General features: G+C 36.1%; 1 protein-coding gene across 1 annotated transcript in view; it reads right to left on the bottom strand.

Annotated features, from left to right (window-relative positions):
* Positions 1-26,934, bottom strand: part of Rngtt (RNA guanylyltransferase and 5'-phosphatase) — a 242,356-nt gene that overhangs the window by 114,752 nt on the left and 100,670 nt on the right. Inside the window, exon 12 of the mRNA XM_076858433.2 lies at positions 9,380-9,448. Coding sequence (XP_076714548.1) covers positions 9,380-9,448 — 69 coding nt within the window. The remainder of the gene's footprint in view (positions 1-9,379; positions 9,449-26,934) is intronic.

The raw sequence follows: 26,934 nt of genomic DNA, 5'->3' as shown, positions 1-26,934 counted from the left end.
CAGCTGAAAAGGAAAATTAAGGTGTTTCCTTTGAATATGTAATAGCAATTAAAAAAAAAAACATTCTACCTGGTAAAGTAAAGGAACTTGATGATAATGTATAAGCACAATGACTTTAATTCCAAAGAATTAGATGAGAAAACTCTTTAAGTATTCCTTCTTTTAAAGCCATTAAGAGAATTAATTAGTCAAAAATTAAATATCTTAAATTCTGCTTTATTATATCATAGTAATATATGATACTGTCATTCTAGATCACGTTTTAATGAAAACTAATAGATGTGTATGTATGTGTGTATATGTATGCATATGTGTATTTCCTTTTTTTAAGAGATAGAAATTTCTGTGTAAGATATAAGTAGAATCTCAACCTGGGTCTTTGGCAAATCAAAAGTCTAAAAGTAGAATGTACTATTGTAGTGATGGCATTTAAAACAAAAGCGCAGTAAGTACAAATTAGAAAAATTAGCCCATGCCAGAGAATCTGAGATCAAAACTACGATACCAAAAGATAGAGTGTTTGTATTCTGCAAGAAATTTTAAAATAACAAAAGCTACAGAATTGAATATGAGAAATTTTACATGTAAGGGTGGGAAATGTCTACTACTTGCCCTGAATGGACTCATGCTAAATTGGAACCTATTCTGGATAGATAGTTAATATAGACCTATATTAGAATATCTTTACAAGGTTTGACAGAGATATGGCAGGAATGTAAAAGAACCACTGAATTAAATAGAATGAGAATGTGTCTACATACCACACCCTTGGTATAGCAAGATGCTATTTCACCAATGGTGAAACCCAACTAAATAACACACCACAAACCCAAGAAAAGGTATACAACACTGGTAAAAATTAAGAGAATTAAAGTTGGCAAAGTGAGCTTTGAAAAAATAAGAAAATAGACAGAAAATGATCCTAAGAAACTGTAATTACAAATGCAACATGCCAAGAAACAAAGACTAAATCATTAAAATTTCATGGAAAATTTTAAAAAAGAACAGCAGACTAATAAGAAGCCCAGTATAATCCTCTGCCATCAATTAAATTTTAACAAAAATAGGCAGTTTAAAACATCTTCTCTAAGAAAATGAGTGTTTCATGAATATAAACAAATCTGTTTGATAAATTACTATTATTGGAAGAAACTGAAAATGTCCACTGGTAAGTAAAATGTGATATTTTTCAGAGCCATTCCATACACTGTATAATCTTAACAATTTAGAAAGTAAAGTATATAAATGTGAAAATTCTAAAGAAGTGAGTGATGTCAGGAGAAAAAAATTAATAGGAATATAGTCACATAATCTTCATATCATCAAAGATAAGAAATATATATATTGTAAGAAATATATTTTATCAATTTTAATCACCTAAATTTCCACTTAAGCGATATATTATCTTTAGGAAAGTAAAATAAGAGTTCCCTCCTTCTGTTATTAAAAATTCATTACTCAATGCATTTTCACCAGATACTGGCAGGAAGAAGGAATTCTTAAGTACTGATTAATATTCATGCACATTCATCATCATATGATCATCACAGAAATTTCAAAGCTAAACTGTTATATCCTCTATATTTTCCAGTTGAAGAACAGGAGAATCAAAGAAATATTTAGTGGCTTATTGTAACCACAGACCAATGCTAAATCACTGGGAAGTCTCTCAGGAAAATGTGCAAAGGGCAAAGCTGATGGTATTATTTCAGGAAGATGGGGGTTATGGATTCTGCAAGAAAACAAATGGGAATTTAAAGAAGGTAACAAATTTCTTGAAGGAAAACAGACACAGTATGATAGATTATATATATGAATGTGTAGCAAGGAAGACAGCAATCAATTTAAAAGTTGTTTGCCTAACTTGGTAAAATATAAAAGCAGTTGAATCTGAAAGGCTAAGGGAAAACATAGAAAAATGAATTTCCACTCCTTTAACAAACATTTTCCAAGACCTACTGAACCAAAAAACACTATCCTAGACACTATACATTTAAAGAGAAATAAGAAAAAACTAAATATCTTAAAGAAAACCAGTGTTATTGTGAGACAGAAACCTAACCAGCAGATATCTGTGAGGTGGTAGTTAACTGCCTTTTCTAATGTAAGACAATAACAATGCATCTTGAAGAAGATGGTTTTTGCTGTGAGAATAATCATGTAAGTGTATTTTAATTCAAAATCTATTTGGCAATTAAGTAACAACTGTTCAATCAGAAGATGGAAAGGGACATTACTTTGGGCTTTACAAAAGCAAAGTACTCACCAATAAATCCCATGTAACAGGAAGCAAAGAAGAGACTGAATATGTAGAGGAAGCCAAGATCTCACTGAGACCCAAACTGTTTCTCTTTTTAGTCACAATGTTACACCTTTTTGGACTAGTAGCCTCAAAATGAGATCAAATAACATCAGAGAACCTAGAGAGTGGAATGAGGACTCTTTGACTAGATTTAGTTTAAAATCCAACAATGCAATTTTAAAAAGGAGAAACATAAAAAGTACAAAAGGGATTCATGCAATATTATTATATACTACAATTTGGAAAGAGTTGAAGAATAAGGGGTGGAGCTATTTCATTTAAATAACAGGGAAATGTAATCTTATTTTGTCCTGTCAGTTGGAAAATAAAGAAAAACATTATTACATAGAGAATTAGAAAAGTTGAAGACAACAAATAAATTACATAAAAATGCCATGAACATACATAAAAAAGGGAACATGAGAAGTCAACATACCTATGCCCATACACAAATGGCCATTAAGCACTTGAAAATTAACACGTCTGAGATATGCTGCAAGTGCAAAATTCTTCCTGGATTTCAAATACCTAGTATGAAAATAACAACTTCTATATTGAGTAAATGTTTAAATGATAATTTTTTACATAGTAGGTTACATAAATATATACCGTTAAAATAATTTCATTGGTTTCTTTTTCATTTTTTTAGTGGGGCTTACTGAAAAAATTTGAAGTATATATGTAGCTCACATTTGTGGTTTGCATCATACAGTCATGAACTGCTTAAGAATGGAAACAATTCTTAGAAATGGGTCACAAAGCAATTCTGTATGTACACAAATATCACAGACTATATTTACACAAACTAAGATGATTAGGACACCACTAGGCAATATAATCTTATGGGACCAGTCTTCTACACAATCTTTCATTGGTTGAAACATCCTCATGAAATGCATAACTGTATTTCTGACAGTTGTCACTGGTCTCCTTTCTATCATTCAGTCTTGGTTTCCCCCAAGTAAGGCTTTTTCAAAATATAATTTTATAAGGACTGGAAAGATAGTACACATAAGAGCAATTAAGAAGCTACCAAAATAGCTTTTATATAAAACAATCTGAACCCAATCTGACACAATGAAAAACAAAATAGTTCAAAACAACAAAGTGATAAGCCACTTAACAAAGTTTAGTGATCATTTAAACACAATATCCTTTTTAAATGCATACTGCGAAGAGATATTAAAGATGAAATAAAAGATTTGGGTTGAAAGTTGATTTGGGAGTCCACAACAGTTATAGCCAGAAAAATAAATGTGTCTCTCTAAAAAAGATAGCAATGCCATAGAAGAAAAGGATAAAACAAAATATATAAACTAAGAGTAAATCTAAAACTTCTAGAAATTTCTGACATTTAGACAAATAGTCTTAAGCTACAAAACTTATTGTGCCTTTTTGATAATACTCCAGTATATATGATAAAAGATTGAGTCAGTCAAAATCATAGGCAGTAATGAGTCCATTTTAGACTACTGAGAACAGCCTCCTGAGTTTATAGCTGAAACAAAAATCATATAAGGAATAGTGACATCACATCTGATATGCAAGGTCACTCAAACCAAGAAAGCAGAAAACATACAGTTCAAGAAGTGGGGGATCAATCAGCGAAGAAAAGTAATGGAATTTCCAGGATGAGACAGTAAAGTGGAATTATATTAAAAAAAAAAAAAAAAAAAAAAAGGTAATGCAGTAAGACTAAGAGGATGGAGCACTCAGAAAGATTCCCTTTAAGTAAAAAGTGAACCTGATAAATTTGACTGCACTGAAAAAAGTTTAATAGTTCTTTTAGAAAATGTGAGGGAATGGGCCTAATAGAAGAAAAAGTAGGTCCAAATCTACATGATGTCGCTTAGGAACTAACTTCCTTAACAAGACTCCTAACGCACAAGTAGTAAAATCAAGAATCATCAAATGGGATGGTAAAAAAAACTAAAAACCTTTTTTACAGCAAAGGAAACAATCAAGAATTGTGAAGAGAGAGTCTACATAATGGGAGAGAAATCCTTGCCACCTGCACATCAGATAGAGCATTAATCTCCAGGATATATAAAGAATTCAAAAACATTAACACCAGAAAAACAAATAACTCAATTAATAAATAGGCAAAGGAACTGAACAGACACTTCACAGAAGAAATACAATCAGCTGGCAAATATACGAAAAGATGTTCAACATCTAGCAATGAGAGAAATGCAGATTAAAACTACAAAGAGGGGTAGGGCTGTAGATCAGTGGCAGAGTGCTTGCCTAGCATGTGTGAGGCATTGGTTTTGATTGTAAGTACCACATAAAGATAAATAAATAATTACTTACCAAAAAACTACATGGAGATTTCATCTCACTTCAGTCAGAATGGGAATTATCAAGAATATAATCAACAATAACTGCTTTCGGGGATGTGGGGGGAAAGGCACACTCTAACATTGCTAGTGGGAATGCAAATTGGTGCAACCAGTCTGGAAAGCAATATGGACATTCCTTGGAAAACTTGGAATGAAACCACCATTCAACCCAGCTATCCCACTCCTCCGTCTATTCCCAAAGGACTTAAAATTAGCATACTACAGTGATGCAGCCACATCAATGTTCATAGCAGCTCAATTCACAATAGTTAAACTGTGGAACCAACCTAGATGCCATTAAGTAAGTGAATGGATAAAACAACTATGGTATATATACACAATGGAATATTACACTGCATTTAAAAGAAAATAAAATTATGGCATTTGCTGGAAAATGGATGGAGCTGGAGAATATCATGATAAGTGAAGTAAGCCAATCCCAAAAAACCAAAGGACAAATGTTCTGATAAGTGGATGCTAATCCATAACGGGAGTAGGAGGCATGGCAAGAATGGAGAAACTCTGGATTGGGCAAAAGGGAGGGGGAAGGGAGGTATCAGAGTAGATAAGATAGTGGAATGAAATGGACATCATTACCCTAAGTAGATATACGACTGCACAAATGGTGCAGTCTACGTTATGTACAACCAAAGAAATGAAAAGTGTGTTCCATTTGTGTACAATGAAATGAAATGGATTCTGCTGTCATGTATAACTAATTAGGGGAAAAAAAGCAAAGTTAAGGACAATGGCCTTGGTGGAAGAAATCTAAAAGCTAGTAATTTTAATGGTGGGTCTACAAGTGTTAAGAAAGTTTAGCAAAGTGGGAATGAGGGAAAGACAGAAACTTTTGTGGACAGAAAAGGCAGAGAAAAAAATACCAAGAGACATGGAATTGAGTGAGCCACCACAATCCTCCCCTTCTGCCCCCAAAGGAATTACCATATAAAGGACAAGAAAAAAAAAAATAGGTGGATTTAGATGTGGTAGTAGGTAAGTGCTTGCTCAAGTGGAAAAATTATTCATGTCTTCCAGGAAAGAAATGTGAAATGAAAGTCTTTGTAACAATGTATGGACAGAAATGAAAAAAAAAATACTTTCTTTTTTAATATAATGGCTTGGGAGGGAAAAATAAAAATAGATGATGTTTAGGGAGAGAGGAAATAAACTAGAAGGATAAGGGGAAATAATCTATGGAAAAGAAGTTATGCTTTAAAAACATGTAGTTAGATACAATGAGAAAGAAATATGTGAGAATAAAATCTTAGAAAAGAAACAGATTAAGAAAAAAAGAAAAGAATACAAGTAATAGCCAGATTCGGTAGCACACACCTGTAATCCCAGCAGCTCAGGAGTCTGCAAAGGAAGATTATGAGTTCAAAGCCAGCCTTAGTAATGGCAAAGTGCTAAGCACCTCAGTGAGACCTGTCTCTAAATAAAATACAAAATAGGGCTGGGAGTGTGGCTCAGTGGTTGAATGCCTCTAAGTTCAATCCTCGGTACACCACCACCACCCCAAAAAATACACTCATACATCATTGCTGGTAGAAAAACAATTGATATAACCATTAGAGAAAGTGGTATGGAGATTCCTCAGAAAACTTGAAATGAATGGAACCACCATTCAACTTAAATTATTCCACTCCTCAGTTTATAAACAAAGGACTTAAAATCAGCCACATCAATGTTTAAAGCATCTTGATTCACAATAGCTAAACTGTGGAATCAACCTAGATGTCCTTCAACAGATGAATGGATACATAAAAGTGGTATATGTATACAATGGAACATTACTCAGCCTTAAAGAAGAATGAAACTATAACATTTGCAGGTAAATGAATGGAGCTAGAGAATATCATGCTAAGTAAAATAAGCCAATCCCCAAAAACCAATGGCCAAGTATTTTTTCTCATATGCAGATGCTAATTCACAACAAGGGCAGGGAGGAGCACCTAGGGGAAAGAGAGGTACTTTGGATTAGGCAGAGGTAAGTGAAGAGAAAGGGGGGCGGAGGATGTGGCTCAAGAGGTAGCGCTCGCCTGGCATGCGTGCGGCCCGGGTTCAATCCTCAGCACCACATACAAACAAAGATATTGTGTCCGCCGAAAACTAAAAAATATATATTTTTAAAAAAAGAGAGAGAAGGGAGAGGGTATGGGGGTAGGCAGGATAGTAGAATGAATCAGACATTATTACCCTATGTACATATATAATTACATTACTGGTATGATTCTACATCATGTACAACCAGAAGAATGAGAAGTTATACTCCATTTATGTATGATATGTCAACATGCATTCTATTATCATGTATAACTAATTAGAACAAATTAAATATATATATATATTTTAACACACTTATATATGTATATAAATATATTTATAAATATATTTATATATTACCATCATTATTATGAATATACAAAAGAAGGGAGGGAAAACTAAGAAGATAGCAGAAATCCTCAAGAAAATATCACAACCAGATCAACAGAAATAATTTAAAATTTATATATATCATGAGGAAGTAATATTTATCCTAGGAATACAAGGAGGATCAAAATTAGAAAAAAAAAAATCAATGAAATTTACTACATGCATGGAGGCATAATCTTAACAGATAGAGAAAAGGCATTAATGCCTTAAATATCCCCCAAAAGAGGCTTTACTAAAAATACACATGTATTAAACAATAAAGGGTATCTAACAGAAATCTCTCACAAACATACTTCAGTGGAAAAAATTTAGCTAGCTTTCCTTGCAAGTTGAGAACTTCCCTTGGAAGTAGAAATGTTTTCCACTCCTCCAAGCAATCAGAGCCAACATTTACTCAGTACTAGAGATTTGGACCAATACATATTACTAAAATTAAGAGAGTTTTCAGCATGATTGCTTAATCATTAAAATAAATCAATAGTGTGACAATACACTAGAAGTACCAAATAAAGAGAAAATAGAACACCAGTTACTGTATAAACAGAAAATGATAAATATCTAGAAATTAGTCTAACAGCAATAAACAAAAAAATTAGAAAACAAAAAAACCTGAAAAGAGCCATAACTTATTCATTGAGATGATTTAACATTGTAAACACATTGCTTTTCTCCACATCAATCTAAATCAAAGTTATTCATACAAGAATTTTGGGGTAACTGGACAAACTGTGAATTTTATATGTTAAACCAAACATCTACAAATATTTGAAAAAATCCTAGCAAACAGAGAGTTGCCTTATCAGATATCAATTTCAAAGTCATTGTAATTTAGAAAAGTTACTAAGATGGGTATAAGAATAACAAATCAACTGAATTTACAATACATCCTAGAAAGAGACTCATGTATTTGTCAGGTTATTTCTCATACATATACCAAACTCATAAATGAATAGGTCTGAATGATAAGTTTCACACACTTAATTTTCTGTAATTGCTGTTATATTTAATATTTAGACTTTATCTTTTAATCTAGGGAGGGTGGACCTGAAAATTTCTGAAACTCCAAGGTCCAACATCCATCTTCCTAAGCCTAAGACAGCATTTTCTGTAATTTATTTCCCCAGTTTCTAGTTCTCCTGTATTTCCTCCTCCCTCCATATAAGATTCTTCCCTCTCTCTAGGAGCCTGTGAAAAAACAAAAGGAAATCACACAGCTCATTATATCTAAATGTGATTAAAGCATTAAAACTCTGTTTTAATGCACATGTAAAACATCTATAATATAGTGTTCGAAATATTAGAGCCCTTTCCTTTCCTCCAGTTACCCAATTTGATGTCATTTTATGTAACTTCCCAACAAGCTCAGATCCCAGTTTCTAAGGACAGAGTTGGTGAAGGTAAAATGCAACAAATGATGGATTATCACATAAGACATACAACCCTTTACCACAGAGTAAGTAGTTCTCATACTTGAACATGTTCAGAACCACTTAGGTTATTAAAAGACAAACTACTTGATCCGATCCCCAAAGTTTCTAATTAGTGCATCTGAAGTAAAATGCACTTCTAACTTCCTGGGTAATGCTAATTTTTCTTCCTGTGCCACAATTTGAAAAACACTACCCTACAGAGCACTAGTTATTCAAGTGGATAACAAGGAGTGCTAGTTATTTCTTGGGGACAAGGATGCTGCTAACCATCCTACAATGCATAAGATAGCTCCCAGAGTAAATCAAATCATTATCAGGTCCACATTAATGGTGCTAATGTTGAGAAATTTATTACAAATACATGATTTGATCATTGAATCATCTTGATGAAAGTTCTTCTTTCACCAAGATAATTCTATTTTCCTTCAGATATTGATAACTCTTTGAATTTTACTCATTTACAGCAAAATGAAGTTTTGAAGACATTAATACTTAAAGGTGTATGGAGCCACAATAGGGATAAGTACTTACTCAATGCTACTGATAGATTTCTAGTAAAGAAATACAAATTAACATTCATTTTGCAAGAATTATAAGAAACTAATTACATTAAAAGAGTGACTTCCTTAAAAGTACTAACAATATTCTTAAGCTGAGTGAAAAACAAACTAGTGTTCATTTCAGTATTATATATGTATGTGTATACATATATATGCATTTGATTTAAATGAAATCTTTAATACTGTACAATTGATCTTAAGAGAAAGCACTGATCACAGCAATAATCAATCCTAATAAATATGACTGAGGTAATGGTGCTTCCTATATAAAAGTATATATGTATATGAACACACACAGACAAATGAACTTACTCCAATGGGCTGAAAAATAAGTCCATCCATTTCATGACTGACTTCTTTGGCAAAATTTCCTTCAAGTAGCTGTAAAAACAACAACAAAAAAAAAAAACAGCATATATTCCTTAGAAATACAATAATCATGTTTAAATTATTTTAATTTCTTGATAAGCTTTATAAAAACATAATATATAAGCTGTTAAAATTGAAATACCAAATAAAAGAGATAGATACAGAGAGATCTAGGCTAATATACTGTAAGATTTTTTAAAGTAATACATAAGGATTTCAATTTCCAAGAAAAGCTACTTTGAACCACAATCCTAATTCAACCACTAAAAAAGGATAAAAAGAGTGAATATGATTAATCATACTGCATGATATATCTCAAAATAGTTAGAAAATAACACTTTGAATATACTCATGCTAAAGACACAAAAATGTTTAAGGTGATAGATATGTTAATTACCTTGAGTTGATCATAACCCAATATATACATGAATCAAAACACTACACTGGGTCTCATAAATATGTACAAATATTATATGACAATCAAAAAATAAAACAAAATGGTCATAAAAAATTGAAGATATTCTGAATGCATTACTAAGCCAGCACAAAAGGAAAAAAGATGTACCCTCCCCACCAAAAAAAGTGAAAATAGAAACTCAGAAAATAAAGGGAATAAAATAAATAAATAAAAACACACAAAAAAGGAGACAGCAAAGAAGCTTGTTTGGGGACAAGAATTTGCAACCACAAACTAGTTTAAACATGAGGAGTACAGTCCCCACAAAAAAGATAACTAATTAAAGCAAAAATACGAACAATGTATTATTGTGTTAATAACATGCAGAAGAAATATACAAGAGAAAATGTGATGATTCTATCATATGGTTCTTTTTTTAAATATTTTATTTTTTAGTTACAGTTGGACACAATACTTTTATTTATTTATTCTTATGTGGTGCTGAGGATCGAACCCAAGGCCTCGCACGTACTAGGCGAGCTCTCTACCACTGAGCCACAACCCCAGCACCCTCCAATCATATGGTTATTAACCCAACTATCAAGTGATATACTTTTTTAATTTTTTTAATTTAACAGAATTCATTTTGATATAATTATAAAATAACTATAAAAACTGAAAATTAAAAACCTTAAAGTAACAACTGCTACAATATACCCAAAGATGATATGCCTGATACAACTAAAAAGTGAAGATACAATAGAATTAAAATTCTCTAACGGAATAATGGCAAGAAAATATAAAATGGGACTACATGAGAGAAATCACATGGTAAACCAAATAGTAAGATGGTAGATTTAAAAAAAAAAATTTAGCAATAATTATATTAAATTTAATGGTACAAATACTCCAATCAAAAAGTAAAGGGTGCCACAATGAATTAAAAAGAAAAAAATAATTCAGCTAGCTTAAAAGTAAAAGGATGGAATAAGATGTTAAATTCCAACACTAATAAATAGAAGGCTTACATTAATTGAGGACTTAAGAATAAGAAATATTAAAAATAAAAAGCAACAATACATGCTGACAAAGTAAGTGAATTCAACAAAAACCTACAGTAATCCCCAATGCACTTACACCTTTAAAAAAAATCTCAAATGCTTTTTTTTTTACAAGAGACAGAGAGAGAGAGAGAATTTTTTAATATTTATTGTTTAGTTTTTTCAGTGGACACAACCTCTTTATTTTTATGTGGTACTGAGGATCGAACTCAGCGCTCTGCACATGCCAGGTAAGTGCGCTACCGCTTGAGCCACATCCCCAGCCCTTAAATGCTTTTTTTAAAAATCCTAATATAATAAATAAGAAAATGAGGGAAATCCTCAGTTATACGTGGAGAATTTAATTCTGCTCTTCAAATGAATCAACATGTAGAAAAATATTCGGTAGGAGTTAAGACATCTTGACAAGACTTATAGAACATGAGCAGACAGAAAATCAGTATAAATATGGACAACTAGAAAATCACCATAAAACAACCTGGCCTAATACTGCCCAACAATAGAACACATTTTTTTCTCAACTGCACACAATACATTTAAAAACTGAAGTCATACAAAGTATATTCTCTAATTGCAATGAATAAATTAGATGTCAGTAAGAAAAACATTCTTGTGAAGTTGCCCCATGTTCAGAAACTAAAGAAAATACTTCTAAAGAATTCAGGGGCTGGAGTTGTGGCTCAGTGATAGAGCGCTCACCTAGCACGTGTGAGGCCCTGGGTTCAATCCTCAGCACCACATAAAAATAAACAAAAATAAAGGTATTGTGCCCAACTATAACTTAAAAAAATATCTAAAAAAAAGAATTCATAAATAAAAGAAGAAATCAATAGGAAAATTTTTAAATATTCTGAACTTAAGAAAAAATACAATAGTCTGACACTTAAAGGATGAAATTGACACACACTTTACAGGTAAGAAAAAAAATCACTGCATTAAATGCCTACTTAAAAGAAAGATAGGTCAAAACTCCTTGACTTCTACCTTAAGAAAGTAAGGAGAACTCTAAAGAATTTAAGAGTCACAAATATAAGAGTGAGTCATTTGAGATGAGCTAGCATATAATCAATAAAGATGACTTCTGCCCATAGGGATAAATCCCAGTCCTTGCTGAGGAGGGCGTAGCCAAAGCTCACTAAGCTGCAAAGAAGTTGTTGTAATGTCTCTGAGTTTTAAAAATGGAAGTTGTGGTCAGAAAGCAGAAGGTAGGAGGATAGAAAGTCTGAGGCTGGCCTCAGCAACTTAACCAGGCCCTGTCTTAAATTTAGATAGATAGACAGACAGACAGACAGACATATGTATGTATGTATGTATGTATGTATGTATGTATGTAGAGGCTGTGGCCCAGAGCTTAAGCATCCCTGGGTTCAATCCATGGTGGAAGGCAGGAAGGCAGGCAGAAGAAGGCAAGCAAGCAGGAAGGCAGGAAGGAAGGAAGATATAAGACTCCAAAGCAAAAGTAACTAAAACAAAAGAAAGTCACTGAAATGAAAATTTTGTAGAAATAGGCCAAGGTGATCAGAAGGTCAAACCAAACATGAGGAAGCAAGGATGATGGGCAAGCTTTGAGAGAAGAGTTTAGGTTAGGTTCAATCTCCTCAGAAAGAGGAAGAGTTACCAAAAAGTCTTAAATGTACTTAGTTAAAGTAGCATAGCTTGAAAGGTCACATTTTACTTAGGAACTTAAATGTCAGACATAATTTAAAACTTACTTTGGTATTATTTTGTCTCTGATACTATATTCCAAAATAAAATGTCTTATACTTTTTAAGTTTGTCCATATCTTTTTCTCTTTTTCTACATTTTAAGTAAAATTTACTCATGTGTTACACTGGAATACTAATGCAAGAAATACCAAGCTAAACTAAGCTTTTGTTAGATAATTTACTGGATAATCAACAGCTCAATAAAAATAAAGTTTATATTCTGTGATCATTAGGTAGATATCTCCCAAATGCCTAATAATGCTAGAAACCAAGCAAGGGATACTGGGAAGCCAATGTTAATATAAGCCTAAACCCATATGGTTACATAATACATCTTCACTTTAATTTGAAATTAAAAATAATTAAATTCAATGATGTCATTAGCCATTTGTCCCTGTCAATCTTTTGTCAGAAATACAGTTCTGGGGGCTGAGGTTGTGGCTTAGTAGTAGAGTGCTTGCCTAACACAGTGAGGCCATGGGTTAGAGCCTCAGCACCAAATAAATAACTTAATTAAATAAGTTATTATTAAAAAAGAGAGAAAGAAAGAAGTACAGTTCTGTTTAAATTAACAAAGATGTCTCTAAAACATTTCTGATAAGTAAAGAATCCTGATTTAGAAATAATTGCAAAACCCTGGAGTGAATAAGTAGACTATATGTTCAATTACCTAAGTTAGGATATATTCCTTTTCAGAATTATAATTTTCTTGATTATTTTCCCTCTAGATAAAATTAGAAGATAATTGGATGAAAAGCAAAACAGTAGACATAATATATCAAATAGGTTTTAATAAAACAGTAGTATTTCATAAGGTTTTATTTCTAAAACAAATTTGCTCACTTATATACTTAAGCTTATCACTTAATTACCACCTGAAATATCATACAGAAGGCATGCAACTTTTCATGGACCAAAGATTACAAGAACTGACAAAGGTTATACCAGATGATTGACTCTGAATTGATATTTTATATGTCTATGAATCAAGAATTGAAAACCAAATCATTATAAATGCATAAGCAGAAAACGATAATGTACAAAGGCTTGAAATTAGAAACATGAGAAGCAAAATAGAAACTGTGAAGTTACGAAGTATACAAAGGAGTCTTTTAGAAATAATAAGGAAAATGATAGCTTAAGAATACAGCAAAGAAGAAAATGAAATGGCAGTGTTATCTGGAATACAAATTGGCATTATCAATTCATTATAGAATAGAAAATATACCAAGGGAATATTTAAACAAGAATAAACTCTCTCCACCTTGCAGTTCTGGTCTATTTTACTCACATCAGATATTTTCTGGAAACTCCACAGAACCTCAATTGACTGACTGAGAATACTCAATGAGGTAATTATATCTGTTGACCTCTATAACATGTTCTATCACCCCCCTAATATCTGAGGTTTAGTTTTAACAATCCCCCCAAAATGGATATTTGCACTCTCCTATATATTAATATTTATTTTTTTCATTCCCAAAGTATAATTCTACTTCAGGTTAATATTATTCAATGTGTCCTAAATATTCTTCTAAACAGAAATTAATCATTTTACAATAAGCCATACTTCTTGTTCACCACAAAACAACATGGTTATCTTCTTTAAAATGAATTATTTGATTACCACTATTTACCAATGTTACCTAAACAACTCCAGTATCATTAAAGTTAGCTCATCAAAATATAAATAGCTTTTTGATACTATCATTGGCTTTTTCACTATTCTACATAATTGCAATTAAAATTAGGCTTAATAGTTCTGGTGAATCCCAACTGACAAAGTAAAAAAATCTAAAAACAAAATTTCTCTAGGACAGTTTATTACTTTTCATTGTTGTTAGTCTTATTTTAATCAAAATTCCCTTTTAATTCCACAAAGAAGCAGATCACTGTACTCTTAAGAAATGATTGACATTTTATTTCGTCAGGTTTCCAATGTTTTTTTAATTTCATAATTTAGGCACAATTTATTCATTTAACAAACATTCACTTCCTGTCAGTAACTGACAACCACTCTATTAAGTGTTTAAGATTTAGAAGAGATTAATCTTTAATTTGGAAGAACTTTGCAAGATTCAATGTCATAGTCAAAAGACTGTAGGTGCCAGGACGTAAACCTAACTGGACTGAGTATACAATAGTAGAAACTCGTAAGATCAAGGACCAAATAGAGAGAGTATCCTCATATATAGTCAGGTTCAATATTTTTTAATTATTATGAGTTTAAACTTTATAAGGCTCTCCAATGATTTCAAGTTAAGAAGGACCTCAATATATACATACATACTTACATACATACATACACACACACACACACAGTAGTCATTTTACAATAAGTGCTGACTCAGTTTGGCCTCCTAACTATCACATGAAGTGGAGATTACTATTACCCCATTTTAAAAGTGAGAACTTGCCAACAGTCACAATACAAGCAACTAAGAACCCAAATTCATTTGAGCTCCAGAGTTCACATTCTTAACTGATATTCCAAACTAGAATATCACAGGCCCAGAAACTTCCTAATCTCTAGTCTAGGTTAAAGTTCCTTCAACATACTCTCATGATATTGTATGTTTTCTTCCATCAGAGGCTTTTCTCATTTGTCTGATTATCAAATTGATCTGTAGGCTTTTTAAGGTTAATAATCACATTTGTCTAAGTTCCAGGAAAAATTAATTTTAATAAGAGTAAAAACTGGGCTGGGGCCCGGGCTCACTGGTAGAGCACTTGCCTAGAACATGTAAGGCATTGGGTTCAATCCTCAGAATCACAAAAAATAAATAAATAAAATAAAGGTATTGTGTCCATCTACAACTAAAAAATATTTAAAAAGAAGAAGAAGAAGAAGAAGAAGAAACTAAAACCAGCGGTTTTTAAATTCTTGATTTAGTTTTGCTTGTTTCGCATATTTGTAATTGTGTTTTATTTTACATTTAAATGATAATAATGTTAACTAAAAAATCACATCTATATTCATCATATCTTCAGTATCAATTATAATAATCTGGCATACAGTCAACTCTCATTTCAATTAATGTATGCTAAATAAATATAAAGTAATAATGCAAGGATCTATAAAAAACAAACAATGGACACATTATAGTCAGAGGTTATAGGTTAAGTACAAAACAGAGGGAATACATTTTACTAATAGGTGGCATAAAGCATAAAAGAGTTTTAAAGTCACAAATTTTTGACTCTTGTGATAGAGATTAAGAGGATATGATTCAAAAGAAAAAATCTAAAACAATCTCTTCTACTTAATACTTTCCCACAAACAATTCCTTATTACTTTCTTTATTTCCAATGGAAACAACAATAATAGTTTCCTAATTGATCTCTTTGTTTTTAAGTTAACTTTTTTTCTCCAAACTATTTTTATTCACCCATGTTAGAACTGACTTTCCAAAACAATTTGTCATGTATCACAGCCATTTCTAAAGTGCTTTGAATGTTCCCCACTTCTATACATCAATTTACCTTAGCATAGTTTTGTTTGGGATTTGTTTTGTTTTTGTATTTTGTTTTATTTTATTGGTGCCAGGGATTGAACCCAGGGGCACTCAACCCTTGAGCCACATCCCGAGCCCATTTTTGTACTTAATTTAGAGATAGGGTCTCAATAAAGTTGCTTAGGGCCTCAATACGTTTGCTGTGGCTGGCTTTGAACTTGCCATACTCTGGCTTTAGCCTCCTAAGCCACTGGGATCACACGTATGTGCTACCATGCCCAACCAATTAGCATAGTTTTTAAAGTTCACTTTTTTCTAACAACCTCTCCTGTATGTATCTATAATCTAAACAAAACAAAACACTCCCTTTTCCACAACGTATATATACTTGGATGCCATTAAAACTTTGTTCATCTAGACTCTGTATCCAGATTGTAGCTGGTAAGAAATATATATTCGTTTTGTGGGTAGAAAAGCAAGATCCACTGGTTGGGAAGGCTATTGAACAGTTTTGGAGGGAACAGAATATGATAGAGACTGTTTTAGTCATATTTTTTGTCACCGTGATCAAAAGACCTAACAAGAAAAATTAAAGGAGGAAGTTTATTTTGTCTCATGGTTTCAGAGGTTTCAGTTCACAAATGGCTAACTCCATTGCTCTGGGCCCAAAATGAGGCAGAACATCATGGCAGAAGGGCATGGAGGAGGAAAGCACCTCAGGACATGGCAATCAGGAAGCAGAGGAAGCTCTGCTCACAAGAGACAAAATATAAACCACAAAGTGATATCCTCAAAGTCATACCCTCCTCCAACTACACACTACTACTTATAATTACCACCCAGTTAATACAGATTAGCAGATTAATCCAATATAATAACCTACCTATCATAATCTAATCATTAGGTCATTACTCTTGTGATTTAATCATTTCACCTCTGGGCATTATTGTATCTTCTCACACATCAACTTTGGAGGGATATCACATATCTAAATCATAACAGATACTTAACAATAAGCATGTGCTGCAGTGAAAAATAAAACTGAACTACTGGGCTGGGGATGTGGCTCAAGCGGTAGCGCGCTCGCTTGGCATGTTGTACAGCCCGGGTTTGATCCTCAGCACCGCATACAAACAAAGATGTCGTGCCCACCGAAAACTAAAAAATAAATATTAAAATTCTCTCTCTCTCTCTCTCTCTCTCTCTCTCTCTCTCTCTCTCTCTCTCGCTCTCTCTCAAAAAAAAAAAAAAAAAAAAACTGAACTACTTATGTGTCTGGTCTGAATGTCACCAGGGATTAAAAAGCAGAAAGATTTTTAAAATTCAAAAATTCATCCTCTGTTTAAACAGGCAGTATAGAAGAAATTAATTTTACCACAAAGAAGTCTGGCTTCAGCTACTGGAAGATGATCTCTGTGTCTCTGGAATAACCTGCCTGATAGGAATGCCTTTGTTGTTTGGCCAATGGAGAGTCTAACCACATAATTTTTGATAAAGGCTATGCCATAAAGTTCAGGCCTCCAAAGGAACTGAAATCTAAAGGTATAAGTCTGAGCTTCCAAGAAGGGATAAGAATAAAGGTCAAACAGGCAGCATTTGATGGAACACCTATATAAACTCTAAACACAAACAGCTTGGATAAGTATTATTATAAACCACAGCCTGGAAGAGGTAATGCTGTCCATGACTCCACAGTGAAAAAACAACCAGAAGCTTTGCACTGAGCCTCATCCAAATTTTGTCCTAGGGGGGTCTCTTCATTGACTGGTTTGCATTTACATCTTTTCATGATAATAAAATTATAACCTGAAATATGGTGCTTCTTGAGTTTTATGAGCCATTCTAATGAATTATCAAACGCAAGAGAGTCAGTAGGGACCCTAAAATTTACAGCCAGCAGCTAAACTAAAGGTAGCCATAGGGACCCCAAACTTGAGCCTGTATCTGAAGCAAGGGCAATCTTTTGGGGACTATGCAATTGGCCTAAACTCATTCCAAAACATTTGTCACTGTATTTTTCTAGTTGATACAATTTAGGTTGTTCTCAAAGTCATACCATCTGTGGGAAAGGTTATAAATTCCCTTATGGGGCATTATTACCAAGAGGCTATTCAAAAAAATGGCAAAAAATGTGGCTTGGCATTATAGAAAGACTGATGCCAGAGGTGCCCTCTCAGTTAATGAATATAATGGCCTAGTTAGCCACCACAGATAAGACCTTTAGCCTAATTTTAATAGATCCTGAGTATCTCTGGATGAAAACGACCCACACTGGGATACTGAATGGCACTCAATTGTAAACAGAACATGTTCTGTAACCTAATAAAGTATTAGAAAACATAAATGAGACTTTCCAAAACAATTTATCACAGCCATTTCTAACGTGCTTTGAATGTTCCTCACTTCTGTACATCAATTTACCTTAGCATAGTTTTGTTTTGGGATTTTTTATCTGTTCGTTTGTATTCTGTTTTATTTTGGTGGTACTAGGGATTGAACCCAGAGGCACTCAACCACTGAGCCACATCCCCGGCCCATTTTTGTACTTTAAGAAAGACAAGACAGGATCTGAATAAATATTCCAATACAGGGAGATTTTCTTTTTTAAAAAAAGACCCAAAGAGAAAACATGGAAATGAATAATTCAGTGTCAGATTTCTTTTAAAAAAATTTTAAAGCCACCTCAGGTTAAAACAAAACAAAAAAAAAAAAAAAAAAAACCTCAACAACAGTCTTAATTAATCAGAAGAAAGAATGTCAGAGCTGCAAATATTACATTCTAATAACAATTAAAAAATAAGCAAGTGAAAAGAATATACAAGATCTCTGGGAAACCATTAAAAAGATCAAACACATGCATAATGGGCATTCTGAAGGGAGAAGAACAACAGCAAAAAATTCATCAAGCTATGATATATAGATAGAAGAGGCATTAAAAACCAAAGGCCAAATGTTTTCTCTGATTAGTGGATGCTGGGGGGGGGGGGGGGGGGAGAGGGATTTCCCATGGGAAGAATGGAGAAACTTTGGATTGGGTAAAGAGGAGGGAGGGGAGGATCATGGGTCAGGAAAAATGGTGGAATGAGTCAGATCTCATTACCCTAGATACACATATGATCACACAAATGGTGCAACTCTACATCATGTACAACTAGAAAAATGAAATGTTGCACTCTATTTGTGTACAATGAATTGAGATAAATTCTGCTGTAATATATAACTAAAGTAGAACAAATTTTAAAAAAATAAACTTGTCTACAATCTCTCAATAACATTTTACACTGCCAAAATTACAAAGAATATTAAATGCTGCAAGAGAGGAATGCCAAGCAACATTTACAGGCAAAATCATCAGAATAACAGTAGATTTCAAAGCAGAATCCTAAGACCAAGAGGGAAAGAAACAATGCATTTCAAGTCCTGAAAGAAAATAACTGCCAACTAAAATTACTATACCTAGCAAAGATATCTCTCAAAATGGAAAAAGAAATAGACCTTTGAAGAAAAGGGTAAACTAAGGGAATTTGTGACTACTAAATGAGCACAAGAAAAGACACTTGAAGAAATCCTACACCTTCGGTACATAGATAAACACAATCAAAAGAACATGGGAAAGAATCAAACATTTTATACATATATATAAGTCTAAGATGAATAAGAGAAAGAAATGAGCATAAAATCTTTAAAAAAAGAAGAAGAAAAATCAACAAATTGAAAGGAACAACTATAAGCTTTTCAATAATTACCCTAAGTATAAATATTCTTAATTCACCAATTAAAAGACACAGACTGGCTAGGCAAAATACTGCATGCCTATAATACCAGTGACTTGAGAGGCTGAGGCAGGAAGATCATAAGTTATGGCCAACCTCAGCAACTTAGCAAGACCCTCAAAATTCAGTGAGACCCTGTCTAAAATAAAAATAAGAAGGGTTGGGGAAGCAGTTCAGTAGTAAAGCATCCCTGGATCCAATCCCTAAAATCAAAAAAATTTTTAAAAAGACAAAGATTGGCAAATTGGATTAGAAATTAAGCCTCAACAATAAGCTGCCTGCAAGAAACTGACTTCACCTACAAAGATATACCAGACTGAAAATGAAAGGATGGAAAATGGTATAAGAAAATGGAATAAAAAAGTAAGCAGGAGTAGCTATACATACATCTGACAAAATAACCTTTAATACAAAATCAGTTTGAAGTGAAAGAGACAGTCATTACATATCGATCAAGGGAACAATCATTATATGTAATGATTATAAATATACATACATACACCAAACATCAGAGCACCCAATTTTATAAAACAAATACTAATTGCCAAAAAGAGAGAGATCCACTAACAATAATAGTGGATAACTTCAAAATTCCACTCTTACATATAATTCATACACACAAAAACATCAACAAAGAAACACTGGAGGCAGACTATACTATAGATCAAACGGCCTTAAAAGACAACTGCAGAACTGAGGTCTCTTGCACCGACTAGCCTCGGCGTGGGACTCACGGCTACCGCTCCCACCAGTGCTGACAACTGAGGTCTCTTGCATCAGATACGGGGGCGTGGCTACCAGAAGGTAAGCAAATTTGCTGGGGGTTCTCAGCCCCAAGCTCTACAAACTTAGGGCCTGAGGGAGGCAAACAAGGAGAGTGTGCCCAGGCACTAATGAAACAGCTGCTCCACACGTGTGCAAGGTAGGCGGAACTGTGACCACCGACAAAACAGGCCCAGTGGACTGCCAGACACATCGCTCTGGTTGGGGGAGGGGCAGAGCCGCTGGGCGACTGCAAGTTACACAGACCTGCGAATCACCAGCAGATCAGGCCCAGCAACCACGGAGCAGCAGAGCCACCCCTGGGCCTGCAAGCTAGGTCCACTTGCCACCCACCGGCAGGTCAGGCCCAACAAACTGCGGAGGGGCACAGCTGCCCCACGAGCCTGCTAGGTAGGCAGAACCCTGACCACCGACAGAACAGGCCCAGCGGCCGGCCAGACACATCGCCCCGCCCCGGTTGGGGGAGGGGCAGAGCTGCCGGGCGCCTGCAAGTTAGGCAGACCTGCGAATCACCAGCTGATCAGACCCAGCAACCACGGAGCAGCAGAGCCACCCCTGGGCCTGCAAGCTAGGTCCACTTGCCACCCACCAGCAGGTCAGGCCCAACAAACTGCGGAGGGGCACAGCTGCCCCACGAGCCTTCTAGGTAGGCAGAACCCTGACCACCGACAGAACAGGCCCAGCGGCCGGCCAGACACATCGCCCTGCCCCGGTTCGGGGAGGGGCAGAGCTGCCGGGCGCCTGCAAGTTAGGCAGACCTGCGAATCACCAGCTGATCAGACCCAGCAACCGCGGAGCGGCAGAGCGACCCCCGGGCCTGCAAGGTAGGGGCACTTGCCACCCACCGGCAGGTCAGGCCCAACAAACTGTGGAGGGGCACAGCTGCCCCACGAGCCTGCTAGGTAGGCAGAACCCTGACCACCGACAGAACAGGCCCAGAGGCCGGCCAGACACATCGCCCCGCCCCGGTTGGGGGAGGGGCAGAGCCGCCGGGCGCCTGTAAGTTAGGCAGACCTGTGAATCACCAGCAGATCAGGCCCAGCAACCGCGGAGCGGCAGAGCCACCCCTGGGCCTGCAAGATAGGTGCACTTGCCACCCACCGGCAGGTCAGGCCCAGCAAACTGCGGAGGGGCACAGCTGCCCCACGAGCCTGCTAGGTAGGCAGAACACTGACCACCGACAGAACAGGCCCAGAGGCCGGCCAGACACATCGCCCTGCCCCGGTTGGGGGAGGGGCAGAGCCACCAGGCGCCTGCAAGGTAGGCAAACCTGCGTCTCACCAGCATATCAGGACCAGCAACCCGCGGAGCGGCAGAGCCACCCCCGGGCCTGCAAGGTAGGTGCACTTGCCACCCACCGGCAGGTTAGGCCCAGCAACTCTCGGAGGGACACAGCTGCTCCACGCGCGTGCAAGGTAGGCGGAACCGTGACCACCGACAAAACAGACCCAGTGGACCGCCAGACACATCGCTCCGGTTGGGGAAGGGGCAGAGCCGCCAGGCGCATGCAAGGTAGGCGGACCCGCGACCCACCAGCAGAACAGGCACAGCAATCCACAGAGCGGCAGAGCCACCCCCCGAGCCTACAAGGTAGGCAGACCTGCGATCCACCGGAAGGTCAGGCCCAAAAACCTGCGGAGGGGCACAGCTGCCCCACGTGCCTGCTAGGTAGGCTGAACCGTGACCACCAACAGAACAGGCCCAGCGGCCGGCCAGACACATCGCCCCGCCCCGGTTGGGGGAAGGGCAGAGCCGCCGGGCGCCTGCAAGTTAGGCAGACCTGCGACTCACCAGCAGATCAGGCCCAGTGACCCGCGGAGCGGCAGAGTCACCCCCGCGCCTGCAAGGTAGGTGCACTTGCCACCCACCGGCAGGTCAGGCCCAGCAACTCTCAGAGGGACACAGCTGCTCCACGCACGTGCAAGGTAGGCGGAACCGTGACCACTGACAAAACAGGCCCAGTGGCCCGCCAGATACATCGCCCCCGTTGGGGGAGGGGCAGAGCCGCCACCAGCGCCTTTTAGGTAGACAGACCTGCAACCGACAGACAGAACAGGCCTAGTGGCCAGCGGAGGGGCAAAGCCGCTGCTCACGCCTGCAAGGTAGGCGGACCTGTGACCACCGAAAGAACAGGCCCATCGAAAGTACAGGCACAGCGGCCTCCCGGCGTGGTAGGCACATTGCCTCAATTGGAGGAGGGGCAGAACCACCGCCAAAGCCTGCGAGGGAGACTTTGCAGCTATACAAGAGCAATATAAATATATAGGGGGAAAAATCAATAACACAACAGTTTCACCAAGCAGAAAGAAACGCGATAAATATGAAAAGACAAGGAAAGAAAGGACCACAAGCAATGCAGGTCAACTCAACTTTAGAAGAGGTAATATCTGCAGCAGATGGAATGTCAGATAAAGAATTCAGGATATACATGCTTCAGATGATCTGGAGTCTCAAGGAAGACATTAGACAGCAAAATCAGACAATGAAAGACCACTTCGACCACTTTGACAATCAATTACATAAACAAATCCAAGAAGCTAAAGATCAATTATACAGGGAGATAGAGGTTATAAAAAACAAACAAACAGAAATCCTGGAAATGCAGGAAACAATAAACCAACTTAAAAACTCAATTGAGAATACTACCAGCAGAGTATAACACTTAGAAGATAGAACATCAGACAATGAAGACAAAGTATTTCAACTGGAGAAGAACATAGACAGCTCAGCAAAGCTGTTAAGAAACCATGAGCAGAACATTCAAGAAATATGGGATAACATAAAGAGACCAAACTTAAGAGTCATTGGGATACAGGAAGGTACTGAGGTCCAAACCAAAGGAATGGGCAATCTATTCAACGAAATAATACGAGAAAACTTCCCAGACTTGAAGAATGAGACAGAATCCCAAATCCTAGAAGCCTACAGGACACCGAATGTGCAAAATCATAAGAGATCCACACCTAGACACATTATAATGAAGATGCCCAACATACAGAATAAGGAGAGAATTTTAAAAGCTACAAGAGAAAGGAAGCAGATTACATTTAGGGGTAAACCAATCAGGATAACAGCTGATCTTTCAACACAGACTCTGAAAGCTAGAAGATCCTGGAATAACATATTTCAAACACTGAAAGAAAATGGGTTCCAACCAAGAATTGTGTATCCCGCGAAATTAAGCTTCAGGATGGAAGATGAAATTAAAACCTTCCATGATAAACAAAAGTTAAAAGAATTTGCAGCTAGAAAACCACCTCTTCAAAACATCCTCGGCAAAATATTACAGGAAGAGGAAATGGAAAATATCAATGAAAACCAACAGCGGGAGGTAGTACAGTAAAGGGGGGGGAATAATCAAAGAGGAAAACAAACCATGTTTAGTAACATAAATAAACAAATTTGGCTGGAAGAACAACCCATATCTCAATAATAACCCTAAATGTTAATGGCTTAAACTCACCAATTAAGAGACACAGGCTAGTAGAATGGATCACAAAACAAGACCCAACAATATGCTGCCTTCAGGAGACGCATTTGATAGGAAAAGATATACACAGACTGAAGGTGAAAGGTTGGGAAAAATCATATCACTCATATGGACTTCGGAAAAAAGCAGGAGTGTCCATACTCATATCAAATAAAATAGATTTCAAGCCAAAGTTAATCAAAAGGGATGAAGAGGGATACTACATACTTCTCAAGGGAACCATACACCAACAAGACATAACAATCATAAATATATATGCCCCAAACAATGGTGCAGCTATGTTCATCAAACAAACTCTTCTCAAGTTCAAGAGTCTAATAGACCACCATACAATAATCATGGGAGACTTCAACACACCTCTCTCACCACTGGACAGATCTTCCAAACAAAAGTTGAATAAGGAAACTATAGAGCTCAATAACACAATTAATAACCTAGACTTAACTGACATATATAGAATATACCACCCAACATCAAGCAGTTACACTTTTTTCTCAGCAGCACATGGATCCTTCTCAAAAATAGATCATATATTATGTCACAGGGCAACTCTTAGACAATATAAAGGAGTAGAGATAATACCATGCATCTTATCTGACCATAATGGAATGAAATTGAAAATTAACGATAAAAGAAGTAAGGAAAAATCATGCATCACTTGGAGAATGAACAATAGGTTACTGAATGATCAATGGGTTATAGAAGACATCAAGGAGGAAATTAAAAAATTCTTAGAGATAAATGAAAACACAGACACAACATATCGGAATCTATGGGACACATTGAAAGCAGTTCTAAGAGGAAAATTTATTGCTTGGAGTTCATTCCTTAAAAAAAGAAAAAACCAACAAATAAATGATCTAATACTTCAACTCAAAATCCTAGAAAAAGAAGAGCAAAACAACAGCAAAAGAAGTAGAAGACAAGAAATAATTAAAATCAGAGCTGAAATTAATGAAATCGAAACGAAAGAAACAATTGAAAAAATTGAAAAACTAAAAGTTGGTTCTTTGAAAAAATAAATAAAATCGACAGACCCTTAGCCACGCTAACGAAGAGAAGAAGAGAGAGAACTCAAATTACCAGCATACGGGATGAAAAAGGCAATATCACAACAGACACTTCAGAAATACAGAAGATTATCAGAAACTATTTTGAATCCTTATACTCCAATAAAATAGAAGATAGTGAAGGCATCGATAAATTTCTTAAGTCATATGATTTGCCCAGATTGAGTCAGGAGGATATTGACAACCTAAACAGACCAATATCAATTGAGGAAATAGAAGATACCATCAAAAGACTACCAACTAAGAAAAGCCCAGGACCGGATGGGTATACAGCAGAGTTTTACAAAACCTTTAAAGAGGAACTAATACCAATACTTTTCAAGCTATTTCAGGAAACAGAAAAAGAGGGAGAACTTCCAAATTCATTCTATGAGGCCAACATCACCCTGATTCCTAAACCAGACAAAGACACTTCAAAGAAAGAAAACTACAGACCAATATCTCTAATGAACCTAGATGCAAAAATCCTCAATAAACTTCTGGCGAACCGGATACAAAAACATATCAAAAAAATTGTGCACCATGATCAGGTAGGATTTATCCCTGGGATGCAAGGCTGGTTCAATATACGGAAATCAATAAATGTTATTCACCACATCAATAGGCTTAAAAATAAGAACCATATGATCATCTCGATAGATGCGGAAAAAGCATTCGACAAAGTACAGCATCCCTTTATGTTCAAAACTCTAGAAAAAATAGGGATAACAGGAACATACCTCAATATTGTAAAAGCAATCTATGCTAAGCCTCAGGCTAGCATCATTCTGAATGGAGAAAAACTGAAGGCATTCCCTCTAAAATCTGGAACAAGACAGGGATGCCCTCTCTCACCACTTCTGTTCAACATAGTTCTCGAATCACTGGCCAGAGCAATTAGACAGACGAAAGAAATTAAAGGCATAAAAATAGGAAAAGAAGAACTCAAATTATCACTATTTGCAGATGACATGTTTCTATACCTAGCAGACCCAAAAGGGTCTACAAAGAAACTATTAGAGCTAATAAATGAATTCAGCAAAGTGGCAGGCTATAAAATCAACACGCATAAATCAAAGGCATTCCTGTATATCAGCGACAAATCCTCTGAAATGGAAATGAGGACAACCACCCCATTCACAATATCCTCAAAAAAAATAAAATACTTGGGAATCAACCTAACAAAAGAGGTGAAAGACTTATAGAATGAAAACTACAGAACCCTAAAGAGAGAAATAGAAGAAGATCTTAGAAGATGGAAAAATATACCCTGTTCATGGATAGGTAGAAGTAACATCATCAAAATGGCGATATTACCAAAAGTTCTCTATAGGTTTAATGCAATGCCAATCAAAATCCCAACGGCATTTCTTGTAGAAATAGAGAAAGCAATCATGAAATTCATATGGAAAAATAAAAGACCCAGAATAGCAAAAACAATGCTAAGCAGGAAGTGTGAATCAGGCGGTATAGCTATACCAGACTTCAAACTATACTACAGAGCAATAGTAACAAAAACAGCATGGTACTGGTACCAAAACAGGCGGGTGGACCAATGGTACAGAATAGAGGACACAGAAACCAATCCACAAAACTACAACTATCTTATATTCGATAAAGGGGCTAAAAGCATGCAATGGAAGAAGGATAGCATCTTCAACAAATGGTGTTGGGAAAACTGGAAATCCATTTGCAACAAAATGAAACTGAATCCCTTTCTCTCGCCATGCACAAAAGTTAACTCAAAGTGGATCAAGGAACTTGATATCAAATCAGAGACATGG

The sequence above is a fragment of the Callospermophilus lateralis genome, chromosome 6 (genome assembly GCF_048772815.1).
Source record: "Callospermophilus lateralis isolate mCalLat2 chromosome 6, mCalLat2.hap1, whole genome shotgun sequence".
In the NCBI taxonomy this organism is placed as follows: domain Eukaryota; kingdom Metazoa; phylum Chordata; class Mammalia; order Rodentia; family Sciuridae; genus Callospermophilus; species Callospermophilus lateralis.
This window is presented reverse-complemented; position numbering and strand designations above follow the sequence as displayed.